Source organism: Zosterops lateralis, assembly GCF_965231275.1.
Source record: "Zosterops lateralis genome assembly, chromosome: 13".
NCBI lineage: Eukaryota > Metazoa > Chordata > Aves > Passeriformes > Zosteropidae > Zosterops > Zosterops lateralis.
This window is the reverse complement of record NC_139773.1, coordinates 8,783,205-8,801,040: the sequence shown is the minus strand read 5'-3', so window position 1 is coordinate 8,801,040 and position 17,836 is coordinate 8,783,205. Positions and strand designations below refer to the sequence as shown.

The window sequence follows — 17,836 nt, the reverse complement described above, 5'->3', positions numbered from 1 at the left end:
CTCTTTTATTTTGTGCTGCAGACAGGGAGAGATTTTGAAGACCTCTGCTCAAGTCTCAGTGTACTACACATTCCTGTTCATTGCAATGGGTACAAGTTCATCAAGTTCATGCCGTATCATGGGCCAAAAGAAAACCACATCTTTTTTTAGAACTCATACTCATAGTAGAGATGGTCATAGACAAATCTTGAGCTGGTTTTCATTCTGTTCCATTTCATGCCAAACCTTTTGTTTTACTAATTCCCTGAGAGACCTCACATATCCCTGAATAACACTTCAGCCTTCCTAGGGAGCTGGGAATTGAAAAATACATTTAGAGAATTCACCTTGGATGCAACGATAGAAAGTAAACAAACAAACAAACAAGGCATTTTTTGCACTTGTGGGAGCACCCTGTCAGCCTGGGAGCAGAGGAGAAGAGGAGACACAAGCATCCTGTCCTCAGGTTAGACATCACAGTGTACTCAGTCTAGAGTTAGGAGGAATTTTCATTTTCTACTTCTTGTTGCTTTCTATGAGTTTTTCTTGTTTCTTTAATCATGATGCTGCTTTGCCACATTGATGAGCAAATTTTTACTGAAGCATTTCACTTGGCTAAGGAAAGGTATTGCTTTTGGACCAAAGAACACAGTGATGGGATGGTGATTTTCTGGTCCGTAGGTCTGTGATTGGAGCATAGTTTAGCTGACTCACATAGCTGACTTTTTGACTCGGTACAAGAAAAATATTCTGAAATCTATGAGGATTAGCAATGCATGCAGTTGCCTGTTATGAGATAGATGGCAGCTCACACAGGGCCCCACTGGGGAGCCTTGCAGAGCAGCTTTATCCTGAGAAAAATGAAGTGACACAGTCCTGTCTACTTTCCCACCTACCCTTTAGCAATGGAAGATGGAAAAGAAAGCCCTTGGTTAAGATAGCTGCTGTTCTCATGGCTTTAGAAGAAGAAAACATTTTTTTTGTACTGTTTCCCTAGGAAAAGGCATTCCACAGTTTTGTCTTAAAAAGTAAAGTTTAGCCCACTTGATATCCCAGGGCCTGGAGGTGACAAGATCTGGACCAAGGCTTGGCAGCTCTCAAGAGAAGCTTGGAATTCACATGCACCCCTTTCTCCCTCCATCCAGCCTCCTGTGGGAGGAGCTGAGTTAAGATCTGATTCACCAAAGGTCTGTTTATTTAGTGCAAACATTTCTGGATTTGTTTTTAATAACTACAGCTGTTCCTCCTGGGGGATTTCCAGAACAATTCAGTTTCCTGTGTCCCGAGGGAACCCCAGAACAGGCACTGTGAGCACACACTGCCACAGGGGCCAGGTGGAGGTGGGAGATCAGAGGGAGTGCCTGGGGCAGGAACACAGCCAGGCAGTCTTTGCCTCCCTGTGACTGCAGCTCAAGGTGACTCTGGTCACAGGTGTGACTCTGACATGGATTCTGCCACATTTGAGCCCAGTGGTTGCAAGTCATTTTTCAGGTGTGTAAATTACTTGGGGCAAGATGGCCTGGCCTGAACTGTGGCCAACTCTTAGCTACAGCTCTCTCTGTTTTCTGACTGCTGCCTAAACTGAAATGGAATGGAAAATTATGTCTTGGCCTCTTAAATACTCCCTCTCTTTCACACCTCTGCAGAGCCAGATATTGCTCTCTAAAAAAACAAATTTCCTTAGGATTGCTCTGTTTGTATACTACTGCTGTTATTCGAATGAATTTTAAGATCGTATTTACTTTTAAAAAGTCACCTTTATGATTAATTAGATCAATCAAACTTAGGCCCAGTTACATTACACTAAATTAGACCAACAGACCCTACATAGAGGTGTAGAAGCCCCTAAAGATGACATGCAGCCCATAAGAAAAATCTGCTTGCTTACTTCTCACGATTCCTTTTCCATCTTTACCCCGGGCTCCTGCTTCATCAAATTTTGGGTTGTTGACCATGTTGTGCACTCCAAGAACAGCTGAAATGTGTAAACACCAGCAAGAGGATACAATGTTAATGGCAGGAACACAGACTGCAGGAAAGGATCTGCTACAAATTGTAGTTTAGTTCCCCAAACAAAGTCCCCTTTATGAAATGTTAACTGTGTGTGTCATGCCTGCTTGTAGGGAAAGTCTTTTGGGCTCCAAATTCTGGAGATACAGACACTTTGAATATAGATTTCTGAACAATTGAGTCAATGTAGAATGCATATCCCAGAAGTGCCAGCTGGAAGGAACCACTATGGGTCATCTTGTCCAGCCTCTCCCTCAGGCAGGAGTGTTGCCAGCATTAATGAGGTCAGCCATGGCTTTGTCTAGCTGGAGTCTGAAAACACCCAGGGATGGAAATCCCACAACCTCTTTGGGTAAATTGTTTCAATGTTACACTCCAAGTCACTTTTCTTCCCTAATATACAACTTGAACTTGTTATTATTCTTATGTTCTATTGTTTAGTGTATCTGAGAATTTCACTGTGCATGTGATGAGCTTAATGCACTGGCATTCCCACCAGGGTTTCTTAGGGAAACACATCAATATTAACATGCTTGGGAAATAATCAGAAGTGGTGAAGATATTCAAGTCTAATCACCTGGCAACCAATTTTCTCATTCAAGGGGTTGGATTCCAAATTTCCTCATGGATTCAGGATCTTTATGCACTGCATGCTGTGACAAGTTTATCTGGCTATTTGGGATGTCAGAGCTGAGAGGAGGTAGCAGCAGTATGCTCCAAACAATGTGATACAGTAGGATCAGTCACTTCCCTTACAGTGGCAGCACCCCAGCCTGCAGCCCACTGCCCACCTTTCCCTTCCCCTCCCCACATCACATCAGCTGGTTCATCCTCCCCCCTGGCCTGACACATCAGTTTTAAGTAGAGAAGTCTGAAATGCAGCAGTTTCAATCATCCTGGGCAACGTGTGGCTCACGGCTTGTTCCCCTCTCAGACGAGCACCAGGTGCTTGAGGGGTCACCATGAGACATTCTGGTGGCAGGTCTGGGCAGAGAAAGAGCTGGACACGTGGGAGGATCATATCTACATGTTCTCTAACCTGCAAGGTCATAGAGCTCGGTGTCTGAAGCACTGGCCAGGGCCTCTTCTAGTTCTGGATCCAGGGTCACTTTCTCTTCCGTGCGGGTTTCTACGGGCTTTTCTTTAGGGATAAATATTTTTCCTAAGATAAGAAAAAAAGCCAGAGTGAGTAATGAATTATTGCAACAGCTTCTTTGCCTCCTGGCAGCAGAGGAATAGGTCTGGGACAGTGGAACTGCTTGGAAATATTATCACATGCATGTTTTTCTCTTTCTTACTTGATGTTATCCTCCACACCAGGATCTTAATAAGTCTAAAAATAAAAGGTGCAGATTACTGATCTGTGTTGGTGATTGTTATTTTAGGAAATTTGCTCAGGAGGAGTCCCAGCTGGGATTTTTCTGAAGGTTCTGTGTCCTTAAATAGGCAGAATCAGGTCTACACAAAAAGCTTGCAGAAATTTCATCCTTATATTTAAATGAGGCACTAGGAGCAGTTAAAACCATTCTACTGCAAGAAGCTTTCAGTTCATGAATTTCCATTCATGATCCTGAAAGCTCAGCAAACCTGGTCTCTTCTAGTAACTCAGTTTAATTCCCAGCCCCTCCAGAGTATTTTCCCTCTGTGTCTCCTGATGATCACTCACATAAATAGCCTTGTCCTGGACATTTGTGCAGGCCTGAAAAGTCTGAACTGAACCACGTGTTGCCTGAGAAAGACTCCTGACGTATTTGTCTCTCTCTGTATCCTGCTGATACCTTTGGGTTAGCAGATGTGTTTCCATGCAATATTCCCCCAAGACTGAGGTCATTGGCCTGTCTGCTGAAATGAGGGAAGTGCAGGATAAATCCAGGAACCACAGAACAAGTTCCACTACTCCTTCAGGCTGCTATGATGGTTAACCTCAGCACTGTGATGATGTAACTGCAAATGCTTGGAGTGAGGCCCTTTAAATCAGAGCTCAGGCTGCACTTGAGTCACCAGCACTGCTGGGCTTTTCTCCCACCCAGCTTTCCTGACCAAGCCCTACAGTCAGTGCTACACTAGATGATGCACAGGCATCAATTTTGCTCCAAAAATTGAGTGAATTCCCATGGTCTACTGTCCACTGTGCAATAGTTCCCCTCACCTTGTCCCTAACAACTATTTCTCAAGCAGGCTTTAATTAATCCTGTTGTAATGAAGCTGTGATGATCTTTGGTGCAGGCAGCTTTGGCCCACTGTCAGCTTTAAATTGGCTTTTTGTGCAGCTTTGTACACTCTAGATGTAATGCTTGAAGCATTACATCTAGTCCTGTGGCTGTCTGAAATGTCTCTAAAATAGTTTAATTGTATTAGTCATATTGTTACCATTCATGAATGTAATTCTGATATTTAGTATTGAATTACAAATGCTTTGCCTCTGTTTTTTCAATACTGTCATCCTTTTGTGGCTTCATTTTTCCCTCATGTAGTAATTTCCAATTCATTTATATATTTTTTTACAAGTTTGTCTACAGCCATTTTTATGCTTTCAGCTTCCGTGATTCAAGTCACTGAATAAGCTCAGAAAAAAAATTTAATAAAAATTTCTGAAACTGGCAAGGTTTATTGATAAACGATTTAAATTATTTGCCTTAGAGATACTTCTGCCAAGGCTAAACCACTTCTGAGTACACAACTGGACAGAAAGTTATGTAGAAAGTCATAGTAGTATCATGGAATGATTTATTTTTCATGTGATACTTCAAGTAAGTCATCTTTTCAGAAAAGGGTTCAAGAATATAAAAGCCTTTGGTGGGTGAAAAGTAAGAACTGTTTTAACTGTCACTGCATTGGGTCACAGCAATTAAGGAGAGCCACCCCAGCAGCATCAAACAAAAATCAAGTAGAAACGTGGGGTAAGAAACACTCTGCAAAGACAGGTCAGTCATACTCTCCAGGTTCCATAGCAGCACAGGAGGTCAGACTACAGACTCTCTCTGTGCTCCCATGTCATCTGAAGTGTTGGATGGCAGCTTCCATACACCACTGAACAAGACTTAACTTGATGCCAGCTTGACATAAGGAAAAAAAATCGTTACTGTGCTGGAAGCTAGAAAACCAAAATCAATTAGAACATCCGAGTAAACTATCGATAGTGGGGAATACAGTCCATAAAGTGTTTTCTTTTCAGATCACTGGTGGTTCCATGAGAGTTTCAAGTATTCAGTAGGTTGTTTGAGATATTGAGGGAATCCTGCTGATCTTTATCCTGACTGATAGCACTGCTCTGTAGCAGCAAACTCCACAGCTCGTGGAGACAAAGCATCTCCATCAGGCTCAGTCAGTAAGTGATTCTTCACAGGCCCAAACCCGAGTCACACTTTTAATAAATACTGACCCAAGTCTGCACTTTCACACATAACTTTTTAAGGGGACACAGAACCTTGAGTTTGGACTAAACTGGACACAATAAAGTGGTAGTGTCAGTCTTTCTCTAAGGACTTTGAATATGTGAAGGTCAATATCTTGCATAGCAAGAAATTAGGGGGTAATGGAAACCTGTAGAGGCTCATACCTTTTCTGTCCAGTTCACATATATAGGAATACAATTTTAAACATTTGTTTCAGGCATATGTAATTCTTGGACAACAGCCCAAATCTCGTTAAATGTGTATATGATTCCCAGTGATAGTTTCATTTAACACATTCTTGGCAAATGTTTTAGAAAAAAAAATCTATTATTGGTTATATGAAATATTTAAAGGGGCAAGGTCATGTCAAAGATAGTAATATATATCTTTGATGTATGTGGGCCTTGCTGGCATCCAGTCATGTTTTAAAAATATTCTTGTTACTGCTAGATAAGAACATTCCACTGTGAAGAGATGCTGTAGCACAGCAGATGGAGGTTAGAAAAACTTCTCTATTTAGCATGTTATTAGGAATTTATTACCTGTCCACCATCTGCAAAACCCTGTGTCTGTTTATAGACAGCTGCCAAACAGTTTTCCTTCTTTAATTTAGGACAGAGTTTCAAGATTCAGGAGGTGTCTCCTAGTCCCACATCTGTACATTGTAAATTCATTATCCAGTGCATCATGGAATTCACTGACAAAATAAAATATGGATTGTGGCTTCCTTGATTCAATGGTCCAACTTAAAATTTATTATTTAGAAGAAGCCTTGGAGGAATAGTGACATTTTATTATTATAAAGTGAGATTTATGAAGAAAGGCTGCTGCTCTTGGTGTTCTTTATATTCACACTGTGGTTTAGAAGGTACTTTATTATTACTTTATTCTATGTGGTATAATTAATGTTGGCTGTGTTATTTTTTTGTCTCCAGAATATGCTAATGTTCTATGCTAAGTCTTAATAGTAATAGCTTAACTTTCTACCAATGAAAAACAGGGTGACAAAAGTTTTTTACATAACTTGGGCTACTTTGTTATCAACAAGACAAAAATAATCACACTTCTGCATAAAAATAATATACTTTTTGATTAACTGCAAACCAAAATTCAATTGCAGTATGATATAATTTTATTTTTACACCAGCATAGAAACCCAAAGTGTGTGAAATCCCAAGTGCTTTCTTTCAGTGTGAAATTTTAAGTGTGCATCACTGCAATTCTGCCCTTCTTTTGGCCAAGCTGCTGGGGTGAGTGTCTGGGGTGACCTGGATGATGACTGAGGCAGCTTGTTACAAACAGGGACTTTGTGAGTGTGAGTGCAGTGAGCAGAGTTTTGCCTTGGCTCAGTTTAACAGCAGACCTACTCCTTTCCACCCACTGCAAAAACAAGACTTCTATTGAAGCTGAAATACAATATGGTTCATGTTTTCCTCAAAAGAGGCTACGGGAAACAAAATCCATTGACAACCAGAGGGAAGAAGGACTCAGAGGAAAGCACTACAGAGAGACACAGAAATGTGGACCAAGGTAAAAGGAAAGCAAATTCTCTATTAAAAAAGAAATTCACTGGGAACAGTCATGAAACCATAGATGTCATTTTGCCACTTGGATCAACCAGGTCTCTTTTCCTGCATTGTGCAAATGCCCCCACTAAAGAAGTGTCAGAGTAAAGCAAGGAAATGAGATCCCCACCTTCTTATACAGTAATAATTAACTGCAATATGCATATCTATAGGAGGATTTATTAACTAACCAGGGTACTACTTCAAGTGTATCTTCCTGAAGTGAGTTTTTTTATTTATTGTTATATAAGGAGGAGGGAAAAAGGAATTTGGATAGTGCAGTTGGTAGGATTTTAGTAGCAAGTCCAATCTAAAAACATTTTCAGGATTTCACCTTTGTTTATAGTTTGCAGCATTTGGAGCAGCATTTCTGGTATGTCTTCTCCTCTATTCCTTCCTTCTCATGTCATTTGACTTTCATGAATAAATATAAATTGCCACAATTTTTATTTTAGTATTTATTTATATTTAGTATATATTTGGTATTTATTCCCATCTTGTACATACATTTCAAGTCCTCTCTTCAAAGCATGGAGGCACTGCAGGTCATTAAAAAGTCAAAACTGTACAAGCTAAAACTCAATAAAACACAGAGCAATGGGAAATAAGCCCATTTATAGTAGCTGTAAAAAAATCTCCTTTTATTTAATGTCTAATTTTTTAAGGACATTTACTTAATTTTATAATACAAATGCATTTTCTGCCATAATTGTAAAACAATAATGTACTTTCTTTTCCTACGAAGTGTATGTAGCTCAGATTATTGTACTTTCAAGAAAATACCTGGTTACACTTACTACTTCTGACTTCTCAATGAATCCCTGACTACAGTGAGTGCCTGTTTGTTCTCAATTACAGAATGCTACACTGACCTTGGGAGTGAAATTCAATAATCCTGGAAATCTGCCTTGCATAAATCACAGGCACCTGATTCACTTTTTCCATTTTACACTATTCTTTTCTGTTGATGCTTTCTTAAACCCCTCCCTGCAAATATTCTATAAAAATGGAGCTAAACTAGTTCTTACCGAGAATAAATTTGTATTATGAAGAAGAAAACAGGCCAAACTCAAGTAAGCATGAAGCTGAACGCCAGTAGTAATAAAAATGCAGCATCGTAATTGTTGCTGTGCTGTTGCTCTTGGATTAGTGTCAGCATATTCTATGCCTTAAAAATTATGACAATGGAATAGGAAGGCTGCAAATATAAGCATTCCAAAGTTATTAAATCTATTGTGCACAAACACAAAAAGTGAACTTAAGTTGCACCAGTATCCTTGACTTTGATCAGCATGCTGTGATTCTGCCACTGCAGCAATACCCTTCAAAGAACTCTCCTGGAATGGATGCTTGCTCAAACAAAAATAAACAAAAGCCGACTTGTACTTTTTTAAATCAGAAGGAAGCCCAGAATTTCTTCAGACCCTTGCATGGATTATCACAAGTTAGGATGCAGCCTCTGGATGCTAACTGCCCACAGTCAGGGCAGTCCTCTGGGTTATCTCCTGGGTTACCTCCTGGGTTTTACCTCCTGGGTTACCCACTCCACCAAGTGAGCAGAAAGCTCTTATGTCTGCTGTGGAATGGTGATAGAGGAGGAAGAAACTCAAACTGTGCCATTGCACTTCAGGTCCTTCTGGACATCAAGAACCCTTGAAATGTGGGCAGGGCTGAATACCACACTAGTTATGTTCCTTTCTGGCCTCTTTTCTCCCACCCAACACATTCTTCTCTTCTTTTCCTTCCCTCATTGCCCCCTGTGCCTTCCCCATCCCTTGTGTCTCCTGGTTTTGAAAATCTTTGAATCCTGATCCTTCCCATCTCCTCCCTTTGTTCTGCCCTCCCTTCCTTACCCCTGCTCTTCTCTGCAGCTCCTTTCCCCAGAGCTGCCACATCTACTCCTTCATCCTGGAATATTCATACAGCTCCTCAAAGCCTCCACTCCCCCTCTCTGCCCCAGCCTCTCTGCTGGCTCTTTACTCTTTTTTCTCCTTTGCAGTGCCCTTGCAAAGGGAGGGGAGCTCTGTCAGAGCAGGAGGGAGTCTCTCTACCCTTGGTCCTGGTGTGACAGGGGCCTCTCAGATGAGGAATTTCCAGAACATCCCGAGAGCCCAGCCCTGCCAGGCCCCTCTGGGCACTGTTGTGCTCCCTGCACAGACAGGCAGGAGCTCTGACCAGCACTCACAGCAGGGGGAATATTTGGAGAATGCTAGAATGAACTAGATGTACAAGCACAATATTTTGAGGATGCCAGACTTGAGTATATTTCCCTGGGGATCCCAAAGGGCATACATTTCAAGTCCTCTCTTCAAAGCACGGAGGCACTGCAGGTCATTAAAAAAACAGCTGGAAAAATTTACTCTAGATGGATAAAACAATGTGTTTTCTCCTAATCTTGTTCTTGGAAGCAGCTAAGTCCTTTTTGCTGACACTTTCCAAAAATTCAACTCGAGGCAGCCTCTCAGCATGGGAAATTTCACTGTGAACTGTGCAAGTTTGGCAAAGTCATGAGCAACTAAAAGAGAGTCTTAGAAAAGCAAGCAGTGAGAGGCACTAGCTAGAGGCATTACTGTCAGCAACTGCAATGCTTTCAATGCCTTAAGAGACAAACATCAGTTCTAAATTTAAGCCCTAAAGAATAGGAAAAAGGTGGCAAAAATTTTAAACAAACCATTTAAGCATTGGGGGTGAAATGATTGCCATGTCAATCCAAGATACTGTGTCTCTACACTAAACCATAACTTTCCAAAGCAGTCTGTTAGACACAGTGGAATTGGAACTCATTAGCATCTACTCTAATTCTCTGACCTTCTGAAAGTGACTGTCCTTATTACTGGTGCTGTGCATTGATACTCTGCTTGGCCCAGCACCACAGGCAACATGGTCTCTGCCAGAGCAACTGAAAACACAGGTTTGGCCAAAAGCTCTCTGGTACTTTCTTCCCTTTCCCTTTTATCTATCAGCTGAAAATGTTAGTATTTAATCACATACAAGCATGTTTCCCTTCCAGCAACAAATAATAATAGCCCAATCCACTGGAGTTTTTCCATGATTTTGATGAGAACTGGATTGGATCCAAAATGAAATGGTTTGGCGAGGAGCAGAAGACCTTGTAGAAAACAGGGACAGTAGTGAAGGATTGAAACAGCAATCCTTAAAGCAACCTTTCATAGCTAATGACATTTCACTACAAAAGAGCTTTTTAAAATTATGTTTCATTAATACCATACAGTTCAGAGAACCCCTGCAACAAAGCAGAAGCAGAAATGCTGTTACCAGTTTATGTCTGCATCACAGCAGAACTCAGCTCTTAACTGAGTCAGACATACAGACTGCAGAGAAAACACAGCACTGACAGAGCTCTGGAATACTTTGTGTCTGCACTGCCACCTCTTCTTTTTATTCCTGGGTCATTCATGAACTTGCAAATGATACTTCACATGGGAGTGATGGAAGTCTGAAAACCACCTGTCCCCCAAGCTGTTTGTGTTAAGTGCAGTGGGTCAGTCTAAGTAATTCCACAGACCATCAGGTTCTATGTAAGGATTTCCAGAACATCTACCCTAAGTAGGAACAAATCCAAAATACACAAAATAAACACTTACAAACTGCCCAGCACCATGGCCCCAGTTATCAGCCCTTACTGCTCATGACTAACAGACATCTGTGTTGCACAAGAGCTCCTGAAAGCCACCAGATCATTTCAAACAACACAATGGGACATTGAAATTAAGTACCCAGCCCTGACTTGCATTAGGGAGGATGTGGGTAAAGCAGTCTGAAGGCATTTCTCAGTGGCCAGCCTTGGGTGTGTGCCTGTGATCATTTCAGCCCCGGTTCGGGCCAGCCTCGGGTCTCCATTGAAATCTGAGCTCTGTCCCATACAGGCTTAAATCCTTCTTGTACAGCAATTAATGAAGTTTGTTACCAAGCTGCAATGTGGCAGAGGGCCAAACCCCTAATGCATTCCATACGTTTGATTGTTTTTGCCAAACGTCTCCAACCTCTTGAAACCACAATTACAATCAAAAACAAGGCAATTCCCTGAATAATCAACCCCCTGCCTTGGGCTCATATTTAACACTTCCTGTGCTTCAACCATTCTGGATATCCCTGTCAGCTCTGGAATTTGTTTTGGCTTGTTTTCTAGGACAATCAAAACCTTATGGTTGCTCAGCATATAGAGACCAACACAGGCAACTGAGTTTTGTCCTTCAGCAGCTGCTTGGTATTGCTTCTGGGTCAAGAATTCTCTAATAAAATATTAACAACAACAAAAAAAGAGAGGCAGTCACAGAGGATGAAAAAATCATGTTGTGCCACAAAGTAGTCTGCAAGGAGGATATTTCAAATGCCACCTTCTTTTCAGCTTATGAATTTCCAAGTTTTAGCTTTGTATGAGAACTGTAGGAACTGGTAGAAATGTCACTTTACACTTAGTAGAACCATCCCACTTCCTAAACTTGAAAAAATAAATGCTTTCCCAGTGGCAGACAAATATCATAGTACAAAACACTGACAAATGTTCAAACAATACTTGACATATTCTAATCCTACTGACATGCAAATATTCTTTGGTCATAAATACCAAATGGCAAATTGGCATCAATATCTCCCAAATACACAGAACTGGATGTATTTTAGAGCTGCTTGAAAAATTAATTTTTAACTAGCAGAAATAGCATCAAATTAATTTTGAGTTATTTTCAGAATGCCTACATTACAGTGCTTCTAAAGTGTAAAGAAATAATTTAACAGAAATCTATATAATATAATCATATAAATATTTACCAATCTGTAAATGCACCTTAGAAACCATCAGCATGCGAAAGGAGGGAAGTAAGACTTTCCTTAAGAGATATCCTTCTTTAGAATTCTTCTGAGGACACATTCAATTATTTTTCCTGAACTAATTACTGAGCTTTGGAAGAATACTAATTATTCTCTAATTAAAGTGACTTTAAATCTGGCATGTAGTATCAGATTTTGAAAATGTCAGTCAAGATTGCTTTGTTTCCTTGCATGGGAAATATCTTCTTACAAATGTTAATCAAGTAATTTTATTTTAATATAGCCATCCTGTTGTTATGGTTTTTTCAATTGAGAGTGTCAAAATAAGTAACACTGCAGTTACAAGCATGGATTCTAAGATCCAGGAATAGCCACACATGGACTTTGTACAACACGTTTCACCAAATTCAACCAATTAGCAGGATTATCATACAATCCATGGGAGGATTTCAGTGCCTTTGGCAGACGGAGATTTCAATTACATGTTTTATAAGGCTCAGCTCCTGCATTGCTGGAAGTCTGGTGGTGTTTCTGTAGGACATCTCCTGCCAAGCCACAGAGGGGCAGCAGGACTCACACTCCAGCACCAATTCAGGATATGCCAAGCTCAAAATAAACAACTTTGTTCTCAAAGCACAAAAATGACACTGTGCAGCCCATCAGTTCTCAATAGTCAAGGTACTGGACCTCATCAGATCTCGGATTAATTCAGTTATTTCTAACCAACAAAGAAACAAAGGGTATTTTCATAGGGTTTGGCCTCTGACTTCAAAGAAAATGTAGTGTAATTCTGTGTGTTTAGATTATAACTGTAAAATGACAGCAGAAATCACAGAACACGTGGTTGTTTTCATTTGACTTAATCTGCTAAAGCTGATACTGAGGATTTTGTCATGAATTTGTATTGTACAAAGAACAGAGGAAATTAGGGGAATAATTCCTTCAGCCTAAAATGCTGTCATTACCTCATAATTGTAATAATTCTTGAAATTGTAATTTTGAAGTAAATGAACACAGTGAATCAAAAGCCAAATTAAGAACAGCTTTAAATGCTAGGAAGGCTGCATTCACTCTGTGCTCAAGGGGAATTGAAATATGTGGTTGGTTGTGTTTGCAAAGCAGTGGTATTTCTACACCAGAGACACCAGGAATAATAAGCAGCACTAATAAGCACTTTAAGGGCATCTGGAAGCAAATGTAGGAATAATATTGCTTTAGCTTCATCAAAAGAAAACTGAAATGGCTTAAACAGCCCAGCCCATACAGTACCACTGTCAGGGACAATACAGGGCCTCATTTTGTACAGATCAAGGGCCAGTCCTATGGGTATATACAATTCCACACACTGCTGAGTTTTGTGCACTGATGTTTCCAGCTTATTTGGAGATCTCAGGTATAACTACAGTGAAAAATGCAAAATCTTAATCTTAAGCCTGTAAATATCAGTAAGGTGAGACATGACTGAAGGTGTTGGTATAAATATCCAGGGACCTGCAAGCAGAGACTTGTACTGCTCTGACACAGCAGTGTGCAGGAGACTGGAAACAATTGGTAATAAATCCATACTAGAGTAAAGTGCTTTCCTTCCTGCACAGTGTGTGCTTGACCACTGACTGCCTTGCCCTGCATGTCAGTGGGCTCACAATCAGCCCTGTGAAGAGCAGTATGGAGGTGTTTTGATGGGGAAAAAAGTAGGATAAAGAATATGCTGCATGGTAAAATGACACATTGATCAGATCTAGCTGAAAAATCTCTCATTTGCCTGAAATCATTGTTTCAAAGACTGTGAACACAGTGTCATGATAGTAACAATTCCTGGCCTATGAAATGTTATATAAATAACATTTTACATCTTTGGTAATGCTACATAATGTTAAAAATGCTGCCCTTGACTTTCTTGAAGTAACTGCTTTCCCTTAAGCAGATCCCATTTGAATAATGGCAAATCCATTCCATAGCCAGAAATGGACCCAGACATAGGAAGTTCCCTCTTGAATGAAGAGGTTGCCTGAGGCCAGCCTTTTTGTCCACTTTTTATAAACAAGGGAAAGGAGCTATTGGTGCTAAAGGAATATTGTTTGTTTAAATTATAACTGTTCCTGCCCTGAGGTTATCCTACCAGTGTTTAAATTATTAGAATTAGGTTTTCCTGTTTTCCCCCTTTTTTTTTTCCTGTAGCTGTAGGACAAGGGTAGCAGGGAAAGTGTCTGCATGAATAGCATTGCCAGATGTGCTAGTAAACAAGTGGAAAAATACTTATTTTTTGTAACTGTATTCCCTGAACTGTTACTTACAGCAGTTGTAGGCAAGATTCACTCAGAAAGGCATTTATGTGTTTCCTCCTGAACACCTCCCCCACTGCAATCCCCTTGCATGGGCCTAATGCTTAACAGGGAACAGTCCCTGTGGGGTTGGTGAGGGCACCTTTGTGCTTGAGTGCACCCAGAGGCACTGGCTGACCAGGGAGCTGCTGCTGAGCCCTGTGCTGGACTGGTGCTCCTGTACCTCCCCACAGGCCATTAACCTGCCACAGGCCATGGAGCTGCCACTGGGGCTCCAGAGCAGAGACAGACACCAGCAGCAGATAACCACCCCCCTTCCCCTCTGCTCCAGCAGCTCCAGATCTGAGCCCTGACCACTGTAGTAGCCCTCACTTGTGGTGTCCCAGCACGTCCCCCAGAGCAGCCAGGCTCAACCAGGCAGTGTGTTACCAGTGCCAGCACCAGCATGGACAGTACCTTTCTTTTCCCCTGTAAAGGGCACAAAGTCTTCTCTGTCCTTGTGCTCCAGGGCTTGCTTCTCCAGATAGGAGAGCAGGCGTTCCCTGTCGAAGGGGCCTGTGGCAGGTTTAGTGGTCTGGTCCTTCTGCCGAAATCCCGCTGGAAGGAGGGCATTCTGTGAGAGAGAGGGACAGGGCATTGTGAGAGTGAGACAGGGCTGAGAGAGGGACAGAGCATTCTGTGAGAGAGAGGGACAGGGCATTGTGAGAGAGAGAGGGACAGGGCATTGTGAGAGAGAGAGGGACAGGGCATTCTGTGAGAGAGGAGGACATGGAGAGGAGAGGAGGCAGCTTCACACAGTGCTCCAAATCTCATCTCAGTGTTGGTTTTTAAGTGAAATCATTATTTGTATAAAGCTCTTGGGTGACAGCAGTAACACACATTACCTAAATGTAACCACAAAACCCAGTATATCATTCAGTCGTTTTGAAAATTCCTTTCATTCTAAAGCAGATGCCTCTCAGACTTCAGAAATGAATGGCATGCACTAAAGAGACTGGTGAATAAGGTAGACTTCAGCTATTCAGAGTATGAGGAAGCCAGCAGATAATTCCCACTTTCAACATGTAGCTGTGGGATCCTGTGATTTCATCTGCATCCTGTAACACAGGAATATGCATAAGGTCCCCATGTTTAAGTCTAGGAAATCCCAGACAAAAATACAGGTAGGTGGACCTTGCAGTGCACATGCAGCAAAGCCAACGTGTTGAAGGTGCCTCAGAGTACTTCAGAAACATTTCCTCACTGGCCAGAGCATGCAAGTAAATCTGATGCATGGCAAATACCCTGGAAATTCTGAGCACAGCCAGTGAACCCAAGTCACCAGTCATTTTATCTGTGCATGCACAAATGTGCCCAGAGTGCTCCAAATTCACTGCATTAACTACAAATGCACCATGGCCTGATTTATTTGGTTGGTTGGTGTTGCTTTTATAATGGTTTTCTGTGTCTCCATTTGAGATGCCAGATGCTTGAAAATACCAGAAATGTAGAAGTGGTAGTAGTGTGGGAAGTGTCAACATGGAGGGAGAGAACAGTAAAGTCCCTCTTAATTCCCAGGCAAATTGGTGCCATAGAACTAGAACCAGAATAGAAACCTATTGTGTTTCTCCAAATTCATTTTGGAATTCATTTTGCCTCCAGACAGAACATTTTATCTGCCAGTTTTCAAACTCCTACATCAGTCTGAATATTTTTGGGTAGGTACAGTCACAATTCCCTGCACTCTTGTGGCTGTAACCTCATTATTGTAGGATCAAGTGGTTCTCAGACCAGAGATCTTTAAATTCTTTGCGAGAATGTCTTCAAATATCCCAACAATTCTTACTCTCTGGAAAATGACAGTTGTGTAGCTGAATCCTATTTTTCTTGATCATGCCCAAATATGTTCTCTTCAGCTAAAAATATATGTGCTGAACTACATGGTCAACAGATTTCAGAAGTTCAAAAGACCTGATCTCCATAAACACAGGTTATGTTTGTTTATTGCTGTGCTCACAAATAGCAGCCATAGAAAGCTTCTCATTGTGTTGCAGTGTGCCAACATGATTAAAGATTTAGATTGCAGACAAGCTGATGTCTAAATAGACATGGGACAGACCAAGAGCACAGTGACTTTTAGAAAAGTAGCACATCACAGCAGGAATACAACCAAAATATCCATAGCTGAGCTGCTCACACCTTAGGGCACACTGTCCCTACAGTAACAGAATACAAATTAAAAATGCTGCAGTGTGTGGCATTTCTAACAGGCAGCGTGGCAATTATCATCACTAACCTCAGGATCAAGGTCATCCAGAACATGCTCTAGCTGCTTCAGTTCATCCTCTGAGAGCTTGCTGAGTATCTCATCTTCGTTGATATTCTTGTACTTCTCCAGCTCCTTCCTGAAGGGCAGAGACATGGCTCCTGCTGCACTGCTCCACTGCTGCTGCTGCTGCTGCTGCTCAGGATTTCAACCATCCAGGGGCACTGAGCTCCTCTGCCTCGCTCACTGCCAACAATAAAGCATTATGAGGATCTCCATTTAGCTGAGAGTCCTGGAAAGCCCACGTGCTGAGGGTCACATTGACACTTATTAATGAAAACAAAGCAGCAAGATGTCCTGGCACAGCACAGGGGTGTGGGACGTCCTGGGCAGCACTAGCCAAGGAACAGCAAGGACGGGTTCAGTAAACTTGGGGGCAGCAGCAAACAGCAGCTTTGAGACATAGATAAGGGAAATAGCAACTTTTCCTTTTTCATAGAGATATAGCTGGTTTGTTTCATTTGCTTGGAAACAGTATCTGTTTGCTGTTTTGGCCAGAAGCAAAGGAAAGTGGTAGAGTCACAGACAACAGACCAACACTGACAAACAAAAAACCAAAATGTTATTCCTTGAGGTATTCTATCTTATCCCAGCTTTGCTGGTGGCTAAAAGCTAATCCACATCATCTTGGCTGACTTTTTTGGCACATTCTGGTTACCTAAGCATTACCAGTTACACTGGTGGTTAGTCTTACTTCAGCATGGTTGGATACAAATGATAGCACTTATTATCAAAATTCTTGGAGTGAGGAGATGCTAGTTACAGCTCAAAATATTATCTGTAATTGTCTGCTACATGGGGGACTGCAGAAGTTCAAAACAGTCATGAAAAAAATACAGACTTAGTATTTCACAAACTCTTTTAGTTTTAAAATTTGAATATGATTCCTTGTTAGAGGATGCCAACCGACCAGGAACAAGAAGATCTCATTTGCATGACCACAACAGTCATTGTCATATTATCTGTCATATGACAATGACAAAGGACTCTCTGTCTTTACTTGCTCTTTTTTTTTCTTGTCTGGAGCAAATTCTAGAACCAGAATGAGCCTGTGAAGGGATCGAGCGAAAGAGAATTAACTTCTGATCAGAAACAGCCTTAACTGGGGACTTTGAGTGTGCTCCAGGCCCTCCCCAGTGTGCCCAGGTTCCCACAGCAGCAGCAGCACTCTCCAAATGTTAACTGTGCAGTTTCACAGCTGAGTTTTTGCATTCACAAATTTCAGAGTTATGGTTGATATGGAATCCAGCCAACTGGCATCTACCACTGACTGATGTATCAACCCCAAACCTAATTTCCTTTGGCCAGGTTTTTAGTTGTCATAAGCTGATAAAATCCATGTGTGTTCTGTTGCTTGTCGTATGAGCTGGAAGCCTGATTTTTGTTTTTCTTTTATTCCAAACCCAAATGAAAAGATTTCATCCACTTATGAGTTTCATTATTTCAATTCTAAATATTAAAACACATCTCATTTTTCTATTAATCAAAAAGACTAGAAATCAGCAACCT

The 17,836-nt window shown here is 41.3% G+C and overlaps 1 protein-coding gene across 1 annotated transcript in view; it reads right to left on the bottom strand.

Moving 5' to 3' along the window:
* Positions 1 to 17,836, bottom strand: part of TMOD2 (tropomodulin 2) — a 32,038-nt gene that overhangs the window by 5,454 nt on the left and 8,748 nt on the right. Inside the window, exons 2-5 of the mRNA XM_083871221.1 lie at positions 16,298 to 16,513; positions 14,479 to 14,635; positions 3,029 to 3,151; positions 1,868 to 1,954 (exon numbers count right to left, since the gene is read on the bottom strand). Of these exons, the coding sequence (XP_083727347.1) occupies positions 1,868 to 1,954; positions 3,029 to 3,151; positions 14,479 to 14,635; positions 16,298 to 16,423 (493 nt within the window). The 5' untranslated portion in view covers positions 16,424 to 16,513. The remainder of the gene's footprint in view (positions 1 to 1,867; positions 1,955 to 3,028; positions 3,152 to 14,478; positions 14,636 to 16,297; positions 16,514 to 17,836) is intronic.